We start from the raw sequence: 17,619 nt of genomic DNA on the forward strand, positions 1-17,619 counted from the left end.
CGGCAGGAGGTGAAGCGTCTGGTTCTATGGTGCAGTCAGAACAGCCTAGAGCTAAACACCCTCAAAACTGTGGAGATGATAGTGGACTTTAGGAAAGACCCCTCAATACTACTCCCCCTTACAATATCCAACAGTCCTGTGTCATCTGTGGTGTCATACAAGTTTCTGGGCACTACCATTTCCCAAGACCTGAAATAGGAGTCCAACATAAACTCCATCATAAAAAAAGGCCCAGCAGAGGATGTAATTTCTACGTCAATTAAGGACGTACGTTCTGTCACAGGAGCTGTTGATGCTGTTCTACACCGCAGTCATTGAATCTGTCCTGTACACATCCATCACCATCTGGTTTGGAACAGCAACAAAACAGGACAGAAAAAGACTCCAACGCACAGTAAAAACAGCAGAAAAAATAAATAATCCTTAGGACTTGTACCATACAAGAACCATAAACCGGGCAGGAAAAATCCCCACTGACCCTTCACACCCTGAACACAACCTCTTTCAGCTCATCCCTTCTCTCAGGCCATACAGAACTTTGTTTGCCAAAACCGCCAGACACAGGAACAGTTTCTTTCCCCAGGCCCCTTATCACCCTGATAATATTCCCTGCTTCATATCTATAAGTACTGCATTATCAGAACTGTCAATCACCACATCATCCATATGTGTTACACACACTACTGCTGCTGTATATTGTACAAAAAGCCTAAAATTGTACAACACTGTTATTTGCACTACCATGCACTTCTCAAACTTTATGTACATAACTGATCTGTAATATTCTGTATTCATATTTAATATTCATATTGTCTATATTGTATCACATCGTCTGTATCATCTTATATAATCCAAGCTAAATGTATAGCATAGTGTTATTTATGTCTGGACTTTTGAGAGTCACAAACAGATGGAACCAAATTCTTTGTGTGTGTAAACTCACTTGGCCAATAAACCTGATTCTGATTCAGTCAGTTGTGTTTGAACCATCTGAGTGTCAAGAAATATCACGTCTTACATATTGCTCGATCCTTTAGGAATTCCTGTGAGATCCTAGAGTTCAACTGTATTAACCGGTCGAATCTCCACCTCAACAGTAGTAATGAGCCATGTACAGTACAACTTTTGTTTAATTTATTTAGCTGATCATACAGTGACTTGGAAGGACAATAAAATACACCGTAGCATAATACAGAACAACAGCAGCATGTTAGAATTACCGGATACAAAAATGGCCTCTGAGTGTGAATATTTAAAAAAAAAAAACATCATATAATAAGAAGAGAACTTCAAAGTCTTTAGCTGAAGGTCTGAAAATAGTATTTGTGCAAAGTGGATTCAAAAATCTCACTGCCTCTGCATATTTTAAATGTCTCATCCCCCAACATCACCATCTATTTCAGGACACAAAAACAGTATTTGAGCAAGAACAGGAAAGAATCAGTCCAAACAAACGAACAATATTGAGTTGGTTACTAACATGCACAGGTTTTAGACCTCTCTTAAGAGTTATTTCATTCATTTATTTCATTTACAGCATTTAGCAGACACCCTTATCCAGAGCGACTTACATTTTAGCTCATTTTTATACAAGTGAGCAATTGAGGGTTAAGGGCCTTGCTCAGGGGCCCGGCAGTGGCTTGGTGGATGTAGGAATCGATCTCACAACTTTCCGATCGATAGTCCAACACCTTAACCACTAGGCTACCACATCCCATTAAGAGTTATTTAAAAACCATGTTAAGTCTTTTTGATACAGATATTAAAAGCATGTATTTTCCCCTAGTGTTACAGGAATAAAGCTGAATCAGAGAAGAATATCTGTAAAATATAAGCGCCGTTGTTTCCTCCACAGAGTTACACAGGCCAGGTTGAGTGAACGGTACCCATTTCCTGCCAAATGGCCAGTGATCAGACATGTGGTTCTTTTATTCCCTTACAATAAACAAAAATCATGTGAATGGAGGAAACGGATAGAAGTCAGCCAAAGACTTTTCCAGAGAAGATTATTTGCTGATTTGTGTCTTTACAGAGAAAACGGGTTGCAGACCTCTTCACGTGGAACACATTTGCTCTGAAATGTTCCTTTAAATGTTTGAACACTTACAGACATCAGTTCAAGAACTGAAAATTAATTAGGATTAAAGATTAGCCTCAAGGGAATGTAAAATAGAGACATCACTGTAGGGTATTAATTTGTTCAGTGTTCCTGGCATATGCCCAGGTTCCATCGTGACCCTGGTCTGGATAAAGAGCTTAAAGATGAAAGAATGAATGAATGACTGAAAAGCATTCACTGTAAAACTATATTTATAGATGAAGTATTATTTCGGCATCAAAGCAGCATCATGTCGATGTGTGTCACACCTCCCGATTTCACTTCCTCCCACAAGGTGCAATTTTCAGAGCCGGAATCTCCGTCATGGGATAATGACAGGGATTTGACCCACGTTCCTTAGCAAGACTCTGGGAGTCTCCCTGCTGTTTGGATTGCACGGAAACTACATCATGCTAACCACTTCAGGCTTTATGGTACAGTAGAGAGAATCCATAACAGCTGTTTCTCTTACACTGTAAAAGATTAGTGTAGTTGTATACCATAAAGCATACAGACTGAAAAATTAGTTTGTAGTTTGCCATCCATCATCTACTCTCCACTATATTCAGGCCAGGTCCAGAGTTAAGACAAGAATGTGTTTGTCATATATCTCAGATAGCATGAAGGTGGAGGATGAGAAACAAAAAAAATGGCATGAGATCATTATGGTGAGTAGCTTTCATCATCATGGTGGAGCTCGGTGTCATCCATCAGCTATTACTCGGTGCATGTACAGTGAGCGTGGGGTAAATACACACATTCTGATGAGTTCCTGCACTTTTCTTAAATATGAAAATAGAGGCAAAGCCAAACATTCTTGTCAAACATACCCACTGTCCTGAACTATCCTCCCAGTCCTGGTTCCTGTACCTAATCTTAAATGAGAACCTTCAGAGCTATAAGTGACGTTACTCTCCATCTCCGGCTGTAATGAAAATAGAATGGAATAGATGAGACATGAGAAAGTGACACGACCCAAAGGTGATTCACAGAATGGCTCCCTCAGGAGCGGCATATTTACATGAGGGATATTTGGAAGAAAAAGCTGACCGAAGTGCTCAGGCGCTGATCGTGTTGAGAAGCGAGGTCTGGTTTGTATTGGCCTCAGACATTTCCCTAGTAAACTGAAAGGGGGAGAAAATAGCACCTTTTCCCAAAGTCAGATGAAGAACCGAGCCAAGAAAAGAAGTCTTGTTCTCACGGCATGATTTGTAGTACATAACAATAAACCTCTACGCTCGAACCAAATAAACAGTCATCTTTCCCATCTGAATGTCTACTTGTTCATTGGTTTATTCACACTTTAGAGAGGAGTAGTATGCTACAGCTGCTTTGCCATCACATGACATGCTGTGTAAGGTCGTGAGCTGGCTGGTTTGTAATCGCTGCGACAAGACGCATTCCTTTCCTTTCTGAAATGCAGCTGAAATCCTCACTATGGTTTCCTTACATAAGAGAACTTGAGCGCGTTAAAACCTCCAGAAATATTTGTGCAAGCTTATTTGTGATTTCTGCCAGATCTCAGCTCTAAATTGGACAGATTCGAATTCCTTCATCTTAGTCATGAGAACATTTTTTTTTTTGCTATGGCAGGTTTTGGATTACAATCCACCAATAGGATAACATGACATGATTATTATTTATGTAATAAAATGGATTTGTATTGCATTGCTACATGCAAAATCACCATGCATGCTTATGGACAAAAAGAAAATCCTGATTACCAAAAACTCACAGGTCTTCCATTTTGTGGAACGACGAGCTTCTCTAAAATCCCGTCTTCGCTTTACGAAATTCAACGTACCAATATACTAAGGGCGTGTTTTTGTTTATTCAAGCTTATTTTAGGTAGAATGTACACATTTTATTTCAAATAGATCTTCATTGTATAATCTGACAGTGAGAAAACCTTACCAGACATTCTCTTATAGATGTACAGTATTGGGATCCTGTCGTACAGCGTGATACTGTAAATAATGATCTCAAAACAACACTAAAATCGCACAAAGCATTTACTTTGTTAATGCACTGGCCAGATGTGTGTGTAATTTAATTGCACATCAGTCTCTTTGTGACTCAAATTAAGCACTTGAGAGTCCGGATGCTCTCCAGACAAGCGTATTTTACAAGATGACCAATGAAACAGAATTTCCCATAGGTTATACAAGATGGATCTTCCCCAACTCCACACTCATGGCCAACATATACAGCAAAAAAAAAAAAAAAAGGGCCAAGCACACTCTTTAGCCCGCGTAAATAAGCTGACGGCCAAAAATTTGCATTAGCCACCCAATTTGTATTTATGACATTTGAATGATCAAGGCTGATCCAGGATCTGCTGAGAAAGTGAATATTCATGAAGGCAGGCGGTCACGACTGGGCATCATTTATACATTTCATCCTCTACTGCTAATAGAATCTGTCAAAGGCTCAAGGAGGCTTTTTAATCCAATTCTAGTGTTGCCTCTGGCAGCGGTTAGTCCTTTAAATAGAACAAGGCATCAGGAGAAAACTGAGGATGTTGCTCATATGGTGTAGCAGTACCATAACTCTGCACCATATACTGTACACATCGCATAAAGGTGGCTGCTTATATAGGAAAGTGTGTGCTGAGGTCTCGGTTACATTTTCCAAACCACCACGCTGCAGTTTTCAATGTGCTGATTAACTCATCCAAAACTAAAACAGTCATTACCAACTGATGCCAAACACAAGGGATAACATAAAAAATGTTAGAACGGTATTTTAACACGTTCCAGAGTTACAGGAATGAAAAAGCTAACAGCAGGACATTGAAAACACACCAAAAAAAATGCACGAGTTGTCATCATCATGGCCCACCCGTGTAGCACTTTCACTCTGAACACACGCCCGAGACCTGTGGTTTCTGCTCCATATGAGACCAATAACATGTCCATGATGAGAGAGAGAGAGAGAGAGAGAGAGAGAGAGAGAGAGAGAGAGAGAGAGAGAGAGACTCCATTGTGATTTTGACTGCTCAGCATTACAACAGAAGGTCCTACTGTACAGTACATCGTCACCTCAAACTAACTAGTGAATATGTAATGTTTCTTTAGATTAATTCAGCCTCTTACACCAAACAAAGAAAAAAAAGGATTATGTTATGTTAATTAATCCTTATTTACATAGTATGGTACCTCATATACTGTAGTCCCAAGCTTGTTCACACACAGATGATTTGCATTTCGTGATGGCCATAAAAAAAGGAAAAATGTCTAAATGAAGAGTAAACGGTGAAGTTCTCCTTATATACAGACATCATTTGTCCTAGTTGAAGAGCTAGTCTGAGTTGCTTGAATAGGGATTTGTTTTAGATCTTTGTAAGAGATTCATCTGCAAAAATACCGGCAAATTTTCTCAAATTTAGATTTTTTTGTGTGAAATTTCGTATGAAACTGAAATAACTAGTGATCGGTTGCATAATTTGAACTGATTTATTTGAACATGATAACATATTCATGATTAACGTGGCCCATTGATACGGAAAAGAAAGAGAGAGAAAGTTAAATACAAAGACCTGCTTATAAATATACAGGTAGGACATCATCACATGGAACATTCCTAATCTTCAACCAAATATCAAACATCACTCTCTGTACAGTCATGAACCCATTACCACAACTAAGAAGAATGTGAGGAGAAACGCTCACACCGGGCATTTGTCTTAATCCTGAGAAAGAAAGACAGGCCGGAGCCCTCCGGTTCTCCAAAACGTGAGCAACTGCCGGAAAAAAGGGAGTACTGGCCATCATAAGAGGACTCTATAGAGTTCAGGATTGCTGGATCTATGGGTAATTGTCTTGGCGGGGGTTGTTGTGCTTGGCAGAAGGAGCTGGAGCAAAAAGATAAGCCTAAACATGTAGCTCCAGCAAAGGGATAAAAAAAAAAGACAAAACCAGACAGAAAAACAGAAGGAGAAACTTCTGGGTTTCTTTCCAGGTTCTCTCTAAACAGTCCAAGCCTGGAGTCTTTCTCACACAAAACGAGAACGGAACCCAGGGAGTCGACTTCTTGACTCAACCCTCATTGTCCTCCATCAACAGTGGGATCTGAACCGTTTAATTGAGTCATCGCTTGGAACGGTTAGAAATCACACCCATCTTGTTTTTTCACCGATTCCATCTTGGATGGCGGCACAAATCGGTGCCGCATTTGTTCTACACTTTAAAGCGATAACAAAACCGAATCTTTTATTCAAAGCGTCTATAATTCGTTAGATGGAGCTGCTTTTATGCCAAGTCACTATCGTGCAACATGTGCTCAGATGAACTACTCTGTAGAGGCTCTGCTTAGCTGTGTTTCAGAGCGATTACGCAAACGCAAATTTATCATACTACTGGGAGCTGAATGTTTTAAAAAAACATACAGATGTTCTCAAGGAAGGATCTTATGTAGCAAGGGAAATATGTGAAACTTTTTTTTTTGAACAGGAAATGAAGGGTCAGAATGTTCACAGCTGTATGTAAGCTGTATAGGCAGGAACGTGGATAGAGCTGCACATGGGGAAGGTTAGGAAGGCCACCGCTTCATAAAGCACAATACCAGAAATGTGATGTGATTAAAATGGCCCGAGACTTCAGACCATCACGGTCTTTGTGCTCAAGTTTAAAATGTCAACCCAATAAAAATCACTGAAGTCTTGGAAGAAAATAAAAGAGATGGTGTAGAAAATAAATATAATGAGCACTGTTGTTGTCCAGACCTCAGGGGGTGCTTTAAGTCAAGATTGGATGTGGAAAGGGAAATGAAGAGACAGAGAGAGAGAGAGAGAGAGAGAGAGAGAGAGAGAGAGAGAGAGAGAGAGAGAGAGAGGGAGAGAGATGTGAAGGACTCACATAAGTCAGAGTAAAGATTTTGAGAGGTTCCTCTGGGCAGGTTTACACAAACACACAGGGTGGTCTCTAATATACTATGTAATCTGTATAAGACAGAAGTTAACCCTTATAAGAACATGTCTGTGAGCTACTAATATGTTCGTCTATGAGATATGAATGAACAGATGATGCATCGTTACCATCTCGGTCCCGTATTCATTCAAACCCAAAACTTAAGTAAATATTTACAGACAGAACTAAATAGAATTTTCAACAAAGAATTTTTTTTTTTTAACTTTGCATCGCCTTGAACATCTAGCCTAATCCTCCGAGTCTAGAATATAGGCAAAATATTGCAGCATGTATAGTCCTATAGTAGTTGTACTGATCACTGCAAATTTGGATTTGATAAATGTACTTGATCTGCTGTCCTCCTATACAATACTATTAACTAGTGATGTAAGATTTATGTTAATATCAGGCTCATAAAGCATCGCATTACTTTTTGTTGAGTTTAAAGTCTGTATTGTGGTTACAAAATGAATACAGCCTTAGAGAAATAAGGGACCTTGTGATGACTAAAGCTACATACATACTTTTTAACCCCACAGTCAGGATCACTTTAAAATGTATATTCACCACAGTTCACAGGATACACTGAGAATGTGAAGAAGTCTTGGTCAGCGACTATACAGTTCACGACCAGAGCCAAGATGCTGCTCTGGCTCTCAGAGAACATCTCTGCTTTCTCCCAATGGTCAAGCTGTTAAGTTCACCATCATCCAGGTCTGAATCTGAAGTGAACCGAACCAAAATGGATGTGCTGTATACTAAGCATGCACTTCCTTCCTGCCTTGAGTCCATCCAATAAAAAAAAGACAATATTTCAGCTGTTTGGATTTTCCAACACCGGCTCCCACCGGGTCCTGCTTTAGAGATGGCTTGTGGAAAATTGATGGTCCTCCAGGCTGTGAAACATGTGCTTCAGAGAGGAAAAAGGGGATGTTATTTTATCTTCTGGGTCTCATGAAATCCTTCATTGTTGGATTTGGATTACGGAGCAGCTCTGAGAACTAAGGACTTCAGTGAGTTAGCTGAAAATGTGTGAAATGTATCGAGAGCTTGCATATACAGTAAATACTCGTTTTCACCAATTCTCTTGATAAACATCAGCATTAACTCACGTTGCAATCATATATAAATCCACTTTGACTCTGTTTTATTAGATTGGATTAGTTCCAGGCTCTGAAACACGTCCATGCACATTTTTCCTCCAGCAGTTTTGCTCAAATAACCGAGCTGACAAACTATGGAGTCCGACCGACATACACGATTACTACTCTTTTCTTTTCATTAGTAATTACATTTGGCTAAATTTAACAACTTGAACTTTATTTACTTTCATGACATTAAGTTCTAAATTGCAACAATTATACGTATGTATTTAAACAACCCTAGACATCCCCCAATGGTGAGAAAAGCAGGGCTGAGAACCGTCATTACTGCTGTTATTAATGGCAACGTTGAGGCTAGAAATATTTTCTGTTGTCATTTTAGCTCTAGGGTAATAAAAAGACACATTGAAAGGTAAAGAGAAAGATTCGCACTCATGCACATTCACACTGAGAGCGCAGGGTCATGATAAAAAAAAATCGGAACTAACTTTGTACAGAATTAACAACAACAACAAAAAAAACGCAAACGTAAAATTTTCTTTCCTTTTGGATTAACAAAACCTCTGAACAGTTGTGTGTTGCTTTCACCTGACATGATAAAGTACAACTGATCAAATACAGTACCACAGTACAGCACATGAGCTCATTATACTGTAATAGGTTGTTTCTATAGCAACACTACAGTGTTTTTCGGGTTTGCCGTCAAACTAGGCTAGTTTATAAATACTCAACGGCCATTAAGATCTCAGTACAGTATAGAGCAAATTCTCAGAATTAAATTGAATGAATGTCCACAAACAAAGGCAAAGTCTAAGCGCAAATATTTTCTATGATTCATAGAGGTATTTCAGGGCAGACCGAACAGGTAATGACAGGGTTGCCACTTAAAAGGACACCAAGGTCTGGTTTCATAGTAAATATTTGAAATGAAAGCTAATGACTTTCCACAAACAAAGGCAGAAGGTGTGTCTTTGATATTTATAGACATAATTGATAGAGCGGGAGAAGGATTACTGAATGGACAGTGATTTTTTTTATTCCAGAAACCATATGCTGTTATTTAATCCATAAATTAATTGATTAGTTGGCTTTAATCAGCAATTGATTAGCTGGCTGCTGGACGGCTAATCGACGCTAAATGTCTCGCTGAACATTCTGCCCCGTTTCCTGATTACACCTAATGGAAGAAGAAGAGGAGACACAAAGAAAAAGCCAGCACCTCCATCAATAACTATTACAATACACTCTGACACATACTTACTGAACGTTTTGAAATTAAACAAAGTGGCTAAGCAAGAACGGATCTGACACGACAGTAAGTGCTGAGCGTTACTTATCTATATTGATCTATTGATCCTCCAGGATGATTAAGCTGTCGAAAAACACAAAGAATCTGTCCTTTGAAATAAATCATTCATGTGCTATGAGTATAACTGGCATGACGTTGTTATCCGCAAAGGGGTAAGCCGTTCGGTGACCACATAAAGGCCTTAGACTAGACGATTAGAACAAATATTTCAAGCTTTCTGCAGAAGCCTCTCTGGGCTACAGTTTGTAAGCTTTTCACATTAGTAAGTAAAACATCACTAAGCTGGATGTTTCAGATGTACGCCACATGTTGCCTATTTAGCCTTCCTCATATTTCACTGATACATTTGCGGCCAAAAAAGCAACAACAAAGGAAACATTGCTGAGTCCTGCATGCATTATGGCTGCACTCTAAACAGCAACACATTTCTCTGATGCGCCGCTGCCAGAACAGCCAACACCGGCAGTGCGAACAGCTTGACAAGCAAACCCAGTCATTTTGGGTTTTGGGAACTGCAAACGTTCTCTTTACCATGCTGCCAGTCTCTCTAACCATCTTTCCTAAGGCTTCTTGGTCATGCTAAAAATGTGCAAATGTGATGTAAGTGAACGCTCCAACATTCTGAAAAAGCCTGAGGGCTTTCAGAGGGATTTGAGACAAAATTCTTTTATAAGAGCTTCGGATCCTTGGGCTGTCTTGTGATTTTTACAAAACTAGTGATTAACCCTTAAGGGTTTGTTTAACGGCAGAGAAAACGGGTGATTTCCACTGATTGAATGCAGTCTTTCTAGACTGTGGAAAGGAAAAAAATAGATATTCACAAAGTTTGCGATGAATGACAGGTTGTTTCTTCTTGAAAAATAAATGTAGGGTTTAAAATTCGAATAAGCTATAAGCTGTATTTTGGCGTTTTAGTCAAGCCAGGTCATTTGTAAACCTTAATGACATGGGGAGTATTCATACTGTTAAGACTACAGAAAACTTAGAGGCAATTTGTCGACATCAAGCGTGAGCAAACAGCTCCAGATGGTGAATGGACACTGCTTCGGGTTTGGAGAATGACTCATGGGTGTAGTATATACATGCACATATTTAAGATTAAAACCTTTCAGAGGTCAAAAATGCAACGAAGCATTTATCAAGAGTGCTAATTGTACTTGACACGGACGACCACACAGGAGTAACTTTCAAAAGAGCCTAGACAAAACAATATTGTAATCAAAACAACCCAAGCTTGCAAGATTTTGTTCAACTCCACTGACAGGCCATTCGAGAACTTTTCATCCTGGAGTCTTGAAGAGCAGATGCCCAGTTCTCGCTAACACGTCATCGTTGTTTAAATAAAAGCAGTCTACCGTTTCAAAATGGCTTTGTAGCAAACTGCTTTGTGTTTCGAAAGCAAACACATCAAACCGATGTGGGCCAAGAAAACACGCTTTTCACTTTTTCTGTTTTTATTCAATGCCTGAATCAATGTTTGCAGAGATAAATCACAAGTCCAACATCCACTTATAAGATGATTCCTCTTAGAAAAACAAGTCCAAGCCCTTCGTAACCATAATGGACCAAGCTTCCATTTTGTAGGTATCACCACAGGCCTTATCTTTCTCAGAGGATAATAAAACCCATCGATAGGAGACCTCTGAACTTAGAAATGACCTCATCTCAGAATTCAATCCATGCAAACACATTATCCCCAGAGACCTGCAAGATTGAAATGGTTTTTAGGAAGCACACTGAACATAAAACACGCTATCAGCCTGGTCCTTCATGTTAGATGAAAAACACAAGATGTTGCATTTTCAACACAATTAAGATTTTCAGAGAAAGGAAAAACTCAAATCTAGAATATATATATATATATATATATATATATATATATATATATATATATATATATATATATATATATATATATACACAGAATGGATAAACCCTATTGTAATTACCCCATGACTAAAATGAAGATCTACAGCTGCTTCACTCTCTGTGATCACGTTACATGACTGACAGCTGGCATGAATCTACAGTCTGTGCTAGAATGAAATCAGCCCTAGTCTCACTCCATTTCCAAAGAGCATTGGTGCTGAAAATCCAAAACGATCCATTGGTTAACAGCAAATAAAGAAGATTGGGAGCCAAAACTAAAACCCTATCCTGTTGAATGTTATTCTTTAAAAGACAGAGAGAGTTAGTCCTACTAGCACACCTCTGAACGTCAACCCGATCCATAATGCACTACAGCTAAATCCAAGACAGGAAGTGAAACAATTGTATACAACTTAATACAATTGTGTCTTCTTCCTTCTTCAACAATGAGCCTTTCGATATGAAAATCAGAAGAGATGAGCTCATTCAACACATGCTCCTAGTAGGACCCACCTGACTAGCGGTTTTATATATATACGGAGATAGAAATGGGGGAAAAAAGTACAGTACTCTGGAGTTGTGTAGGAGTGGAGACCCAGAAGTCCTTTTCTCGTACAATCTAAGCTTTAAGTCTGGATTCATGCAGGGATTACCATGTTATAACAGCCTGAATCTTAAAGACATGACATCATGAGCCTACTATTCCAGTTTCCCTTTGCTTTCTTAAGGGTCTATGTGAAATACACAGAGCTGGTATTGTTCAGGTAGAGGTACAGGTAAGATTTGTGCGTTGTAGCGTGTTGCAACGAATGCCTCCGTGCCAGGTGTCAAGTCTCGCTGGATATTTGTGCTTCCTGAACTGTTTTCCAGTCCATATATGTTACGTCCAGAACGTGAGTGAATGCTGGACTTTTATAATGTCAGCTAAAAATGCTGGGTTCATTCACCACATGCATCAAAACCAGGAATCTCATTATAAAATATGCGTACAATATTTTCCCTGAACCTTCCTTCCTGAACATGCTAAAATATTAAAGCTCATTTTTTAGTAACTACTATTAATAATTAAGTAATTAACACTGAAACTAGTGACAAATGGTAGCGAGTGAGACACAGATCATCGTAAAATCCAACGCACGTATGTGTGTCCAACGACACCCAGTAAAAGCCCACGTATCTTATATGGTGGGATACAATCAATATATTAATTAACCTCTCAATAATTACAGTTTTTTCATTTGGATACTTCTGAATATAATCATAAAAAGCATGGCTGAGCATTTACATGCATTTATATTTGAGATTCCTGACTCAGACCTAAGCGTAGTGACTGTGAGTCACATTAAGTGCACTTTAGTGACTTAACACCCAAATCTGGAGCACTAAATACACTAAACACTACTATTCCATCACCCGGGTGATGTGTCATCGACCTCGACTGATTATACAACGAGTGTCACGTTTCTCGTGATGCTTTGAAGTACTTAATGGCGTCAACATGAGGCGAGATTCCCCGTGTTTGCTTGGCTGATGAATGAGAAATAAAAGCAGATATTTTACAACAATCCCATCATGGGATGTCAAGTAGTATCTGATTGTGTCAATGTGGCTGTAGAAATCACTAGTCATCTCAGAGCTTAACACATGCAAATACACACAGGGACACGCTTTCACACACTGTAGAGGGAGGCAGGCATCCACCTCCGACCCAGGAAGCCTGTTGCCATGGCTGCCGGTGATGACAAATCTACTTCTGTAAGTAGAAAAAATAACATGTTCTGCCTCATTCAGTCTGATTTGTCCAGAAAAAGGTTCATCGCCAATCAAAATCATGATTTCTGAGGATTCTGAAGACACGACACACGGCTGATGAAATGAACTCGAATTAAAATGTGAAAATATGGAAAAATAAAAATGAAACAAAGGCAGAAAACAGACATCGATGCATCAATCATCAGGAACATAAATTCGAACTCACAGTCATTCCGCAGTGGTCACATATGTAATAAATAATGTTCTCTGAACAAACAAAGTATCATCTACTATATATACATACACAGTACTAAACACTCCACATTCCTTGTGTGCATTCCAGTGTGCCGTTTAAGCAAGGACACCCATTAGAAACACATGTTCCTTTCCAGGGTCATGACCCGGTATCTGTCTGTTTCTCTGCACCGAAGCTGAATGGGAATATGTAAAGTGGTAATTTCCTGTAACCAAGGAAACCAAACAGAAAGCATACAGACAGCAGGGCTGGTTAGTGAAAGCCTTAAGCCAAGACGTAATAATGACAAGACACGCTCTCACCTTGCATTGACTAGAGAAGCCTGTTTGATCGGTTGTGCTTGCTATGAGTTCATCAATCCTCTCTGAGAAAATCTTGCTTGGATTCGACATAAACAGCTTAAAATCAGGTGAAGAATATTGGCTTATGGAGGCATTGTAGAGTGGAAAGGTCTCATTAAGTAGATTATGAAAAGGCATTAAAGGCGTATTGATTAGGCTCGGGTTGCGATTCTTTGTGAAGGCGGTAAAACACTGGTTCGGTCGCTTTTTTTGACGAAAGGTTGATGAAGGTCAATGGGTTGAAGACTGAATAGTGGTGATTTATGAAATAAATGTGTGCGCGTGGATTGAGGGAAATGCAGCCTAATGAAAAGGTCATGCGACAGTCTAGCGTCGCTATATACTGTAGTTCATTTACATAACTGAAGAACTGAAGAAAGCGTGACAATAGCACTACTGTATTGGTGAATCAGTAGGAAATCTGTGTTAAGGATAAAGCATTTGGAATAAATATACTCAAAAACCTTTCATTAAACTCATTGCCATAAAGTAACACAACCTGTTACACATCTACTTACTACTTATCTCGATAGCTTAAAAACAAACAAACAAACAAACAAAAGAACAACAACATGAGGTCATTGTGATAATGAAATGAGTGAGTTCAGTAATGCAACAAACAACAAACTCCTGATGGATTGATTCCTGTTCGGTATCAAACCGCCACATTTCCTCCTTTGCTACACTTTACAGGCTCAGACCTGCAAGTGGAACTTTATACACCTCAAGCAGTTCAGGTGACAAGTAAGAAAAAACTTCCCGAACCATCTTTTCCGTCTCATTGCCCAATCATAGCATGTTACACCAGTCTGAGAAACTGCCTGTCTGTCACTTTCCACAAAAGATCATACAAATCCAAATCTGTTCAGTCCAATTGTAAATACGATAGAACTCATAGACTCTTTGCACATAGTCTAATATTTTAATTCTCACAAAGTCAAATGTAAAATGTTTGAAATGAGAGGAAGCAGAAATGTAAATATTCCACTCATGATGCTTCCTCCTCGTGAGCGATTGCAGACAAGTAATTAAAGCTGCCAAGAGTGAATATTTTGGGCCCGTATCTCATTGTGAAGTAGAACAGAAAAAAGTGTCCGTTCGTGTGTGGTCTTATATCCAGAAATAGATGCAAAGGAACACCAAGGAAAGAGCTTTTCTTTTAAACACACAAACTTGTAGGTTCATGTCAATGAAAAAGCAAGGCATGTCATCTGTGGCGTCACTGACGTGATTGCAATTCATCTTAATGGTGACTCTGTGGCAAGGTCATTTTCTCAGACTGAAGTCACCCATCTAGTCTTTGGTTTGTGGTACTTATGCATTAGATGAACAGAATGTTCTGGAGCTCAGCCTAGAGTGAGCACCTTCTCACGGCGAGTGATATACACACAACCCCCTATCCTGTCACATGGCATTCAAAGATCTGCAGGGGGGGGAGGTCACGCTTCCTGACATCACTCACAATCCCGAGAGATAGATGTACAGGGACGGTACCAAACCCCAATGTGCTTCAGTCACAGGAAATCAAGTATACTTACATCAGTGCTAGAAAAGGGAATTAGAAACACAACCAGCGTTTGATGGACTTATGTACGTCCCATGAAAAACAGCAGGGAAAGTCTACAACATATGTTTATGGTATGCAAAAAAAAATGCAAGAAAAAAAGATTCATATTTGGAAGCTTGTCCGAAACAGACAGATACCGGCTGATCTAGAGTCACCATCAGTTCCCTACTTTGATAAAGACGTAAGCAGTGAACTCTGTTAGATCAGTATTCTGTCTCTCAAAGGTTTCCTAAACAAAACAGTTGTCTGAGAAATATGAGCCGCGTATATCTCGTACGAGTTTGGAAAAAAAACTCATAAATCAGAGCCTGATGCAATCATGACAGAAAGCACTTATGAACTTATGAAATAACATACTTGCAGTTACACAAAACTACAATTAGCTGTGAAATGTTATTAAGCCTGTGATGTCATAATCAAAGCACATCCTGTGAGAAAGGCATGATCAAGGTTAATACATGAAAAAATATCAGTGAAAAAAATATCGTCTTGTGATGATCAGCAGCACTTTCTGAAAGTCTCTATCATATTCTTTTTTATAATTGTAGTAATAAAGCTAATTAAGGCGTTAAGACTACGCCCCCTTATTATGGTTCTAATATACAAGCCACGCCCCCTGTGATGAATTCAATGTCACAGTTCTGACAATAAGCTTCATAAGGTAAATTTTGTCTGAACTTCTTGTTCTACGATTATTAAATAACATACAGTTGAAACTACAATACTGAGTGAAGATCAAGAAAGAAAAAAATGTATAAAATACTATTAATAATTAACTATAAATGCTAATTATTAATATTAATAATAATAATAATAATAATAATAATAATAATAATAATAACATACTCAGCCATTTTCATGGCTGTATTTTCAGTGCATTGAGAAATGGCCATAACAAGACTCTATTTTAAACACTGGTTCTTGATCTGAATGTCTGAATAAACATTTTTTAAACCACCACAAATGTTCAGTGTCCAACAGGCTTTGAGCTGCAGAGGGTTAGTTTAGTGAATTGACTCCGACTCGGTTTCTTACCTGAACCGGGGCGAGTCTTTAATGCACTCCTCAAAATCCACCGTCATGTTGGCTTTTTAATCCTAATTCAGTCAGAAACGTAAAAAACACATCGCACACGCTGTTGTCCTTCACACAGATCGGGTAAAATGGTGAGCGCCGAGTCTCTGTAGCCCGCTGAATCACTGCCACTGACACACACACGCGCTGCTGCTCTGAATCGATACAGTTCAATTTGTATCACTAGCCGACGCTGGGCTGAGCTAAGAGACCGTCGCCAAAGTGCTCTCACAAATCAAAACGATTACAAGACTCTCACATTTTAAGACTAGACTTTCCTCTCAACCAGACATTTTGGGCAGTCTTTAGTAAGCCCGTATAATGAAGTGGTTCTATAAATATTTTCTTGTGTTTAAAAAAATATTAATTTTCTTTGGATAGAATGTTAAGCTTTTTTAATAAGACACTGAACCCTAGTTGGAACAAAGTAGTAGATGCTCTGAAACAAACATGATGTTCAATAACTGGTCTATAACTTTTACAGTGAAAGAATTGTTGTTGTTTTTTTTGTTTTTGTTTATTTGTTTTTTAGTTCTGTTACAATTGTTGATGTTTGTGTAATATCTCAATTTGTAAGTGGGCTGAATGCAATTGCTCTAATAATGTATCACTGATTATATCTTGATATAATCTAAAACCGATAATAAACCGATATCTAAAATGTAAACATAACAATAAAAAAGATATATAATTACTGATACGTTGAAGCTTTCTGAAAACTAGAGTCTTCTGGTTCAGCATTTAATAACCAGCAGTTATGTTATCATTTACAATGCACACACAGGACTGCATTGTTTTACAGTCACAAACAAGTCAGTCCTGTATGTGCATTGTAAATGATAACATAATCATTAGATGCCAATTCCCCAATTCTCAAACCCTCAAGTGAGAAATAATTAGATCAATTGTAGACAAGGTCATCAAACTGATATAGGAGCCATACATTAAAGCAGCCACCTCGTTAAAGGAGCATATTGTAATATTCAGAGCCCTCTGCTGCCTGAAAAGTGAACTACAAATAAAACACAATTCACATATTCACACTCACAAGGGTTTTTTTTGTTTTTGTTTTCTTTACCAAAAAATCAAGAAACAAGACAGTTTATTATAAGGAGTATTTTATATAACAATGATAATTATTATAGGTCTAGAAACATTTACAGATTGCAGCTTTAAAACCAGACATACAAATACAAGAACGTAAAATTGAGATAGACCTCTCATAGCAGTAGCAATTTTCAAAAAAATTATTGTCTCCACATGTTCATAAACTACAATCCTTAACAATAGTAGAGAATGGTTAAGGTTCAAAACTGGTTCATTTGCATGGGGTATTTATTCTC

The 17,619-nt window shown here is 38.6% G+C and overlaps 1 protein-coding gene across 3 annotated transcripts in view; it reads right to left on the minus strand.

The window, feature by feature from the left end:
* acap3b (ArfGAP with coiled-coil, ankyrin repeat and PH domains 3b) overlaps positions 1-16,458 on the minus strand; it is a 49,964-nt gene extending 33,506 nt beyond the window's left edge. For 2 of the 3 annotated variants that reach the window (XM_047809951.1, XM_047809950.1), the window contains exon 1: positions 16,238-16,458. In XM_047809951.1, coding sequence (XP_047665907.1) covers positions 16,238-16,284 — 47 coding nt within the window. In that variant the 5' untranslated portion in view covers positions 16,285-16,458. The remainder of the gene's footprint in view (positions 1-16,237) is intronic. The other variant, XM_027176492.2, reaches the window with a different exon arrangement.
* Positions 16,459-17,619: the final 1,161 nt, after the last annotated feature.

Source organism: Tachysurus fulvidraco, chromosome 2, assembly GCF_022655615.1.
Source record: "Tachysurus fulvidraco isolate hzauxx_2018 chromosome 2, HZAU_PFXX_2.0, whole genome shotgun sequence".
NCBI classification, from domain to species: domain Eukaryota; kingdom Metazoa; phylum Chordata; class Actinopteri; order Siluriformes; family Bagridae; genus Tachysurus; species Tachysurus fulvidraco.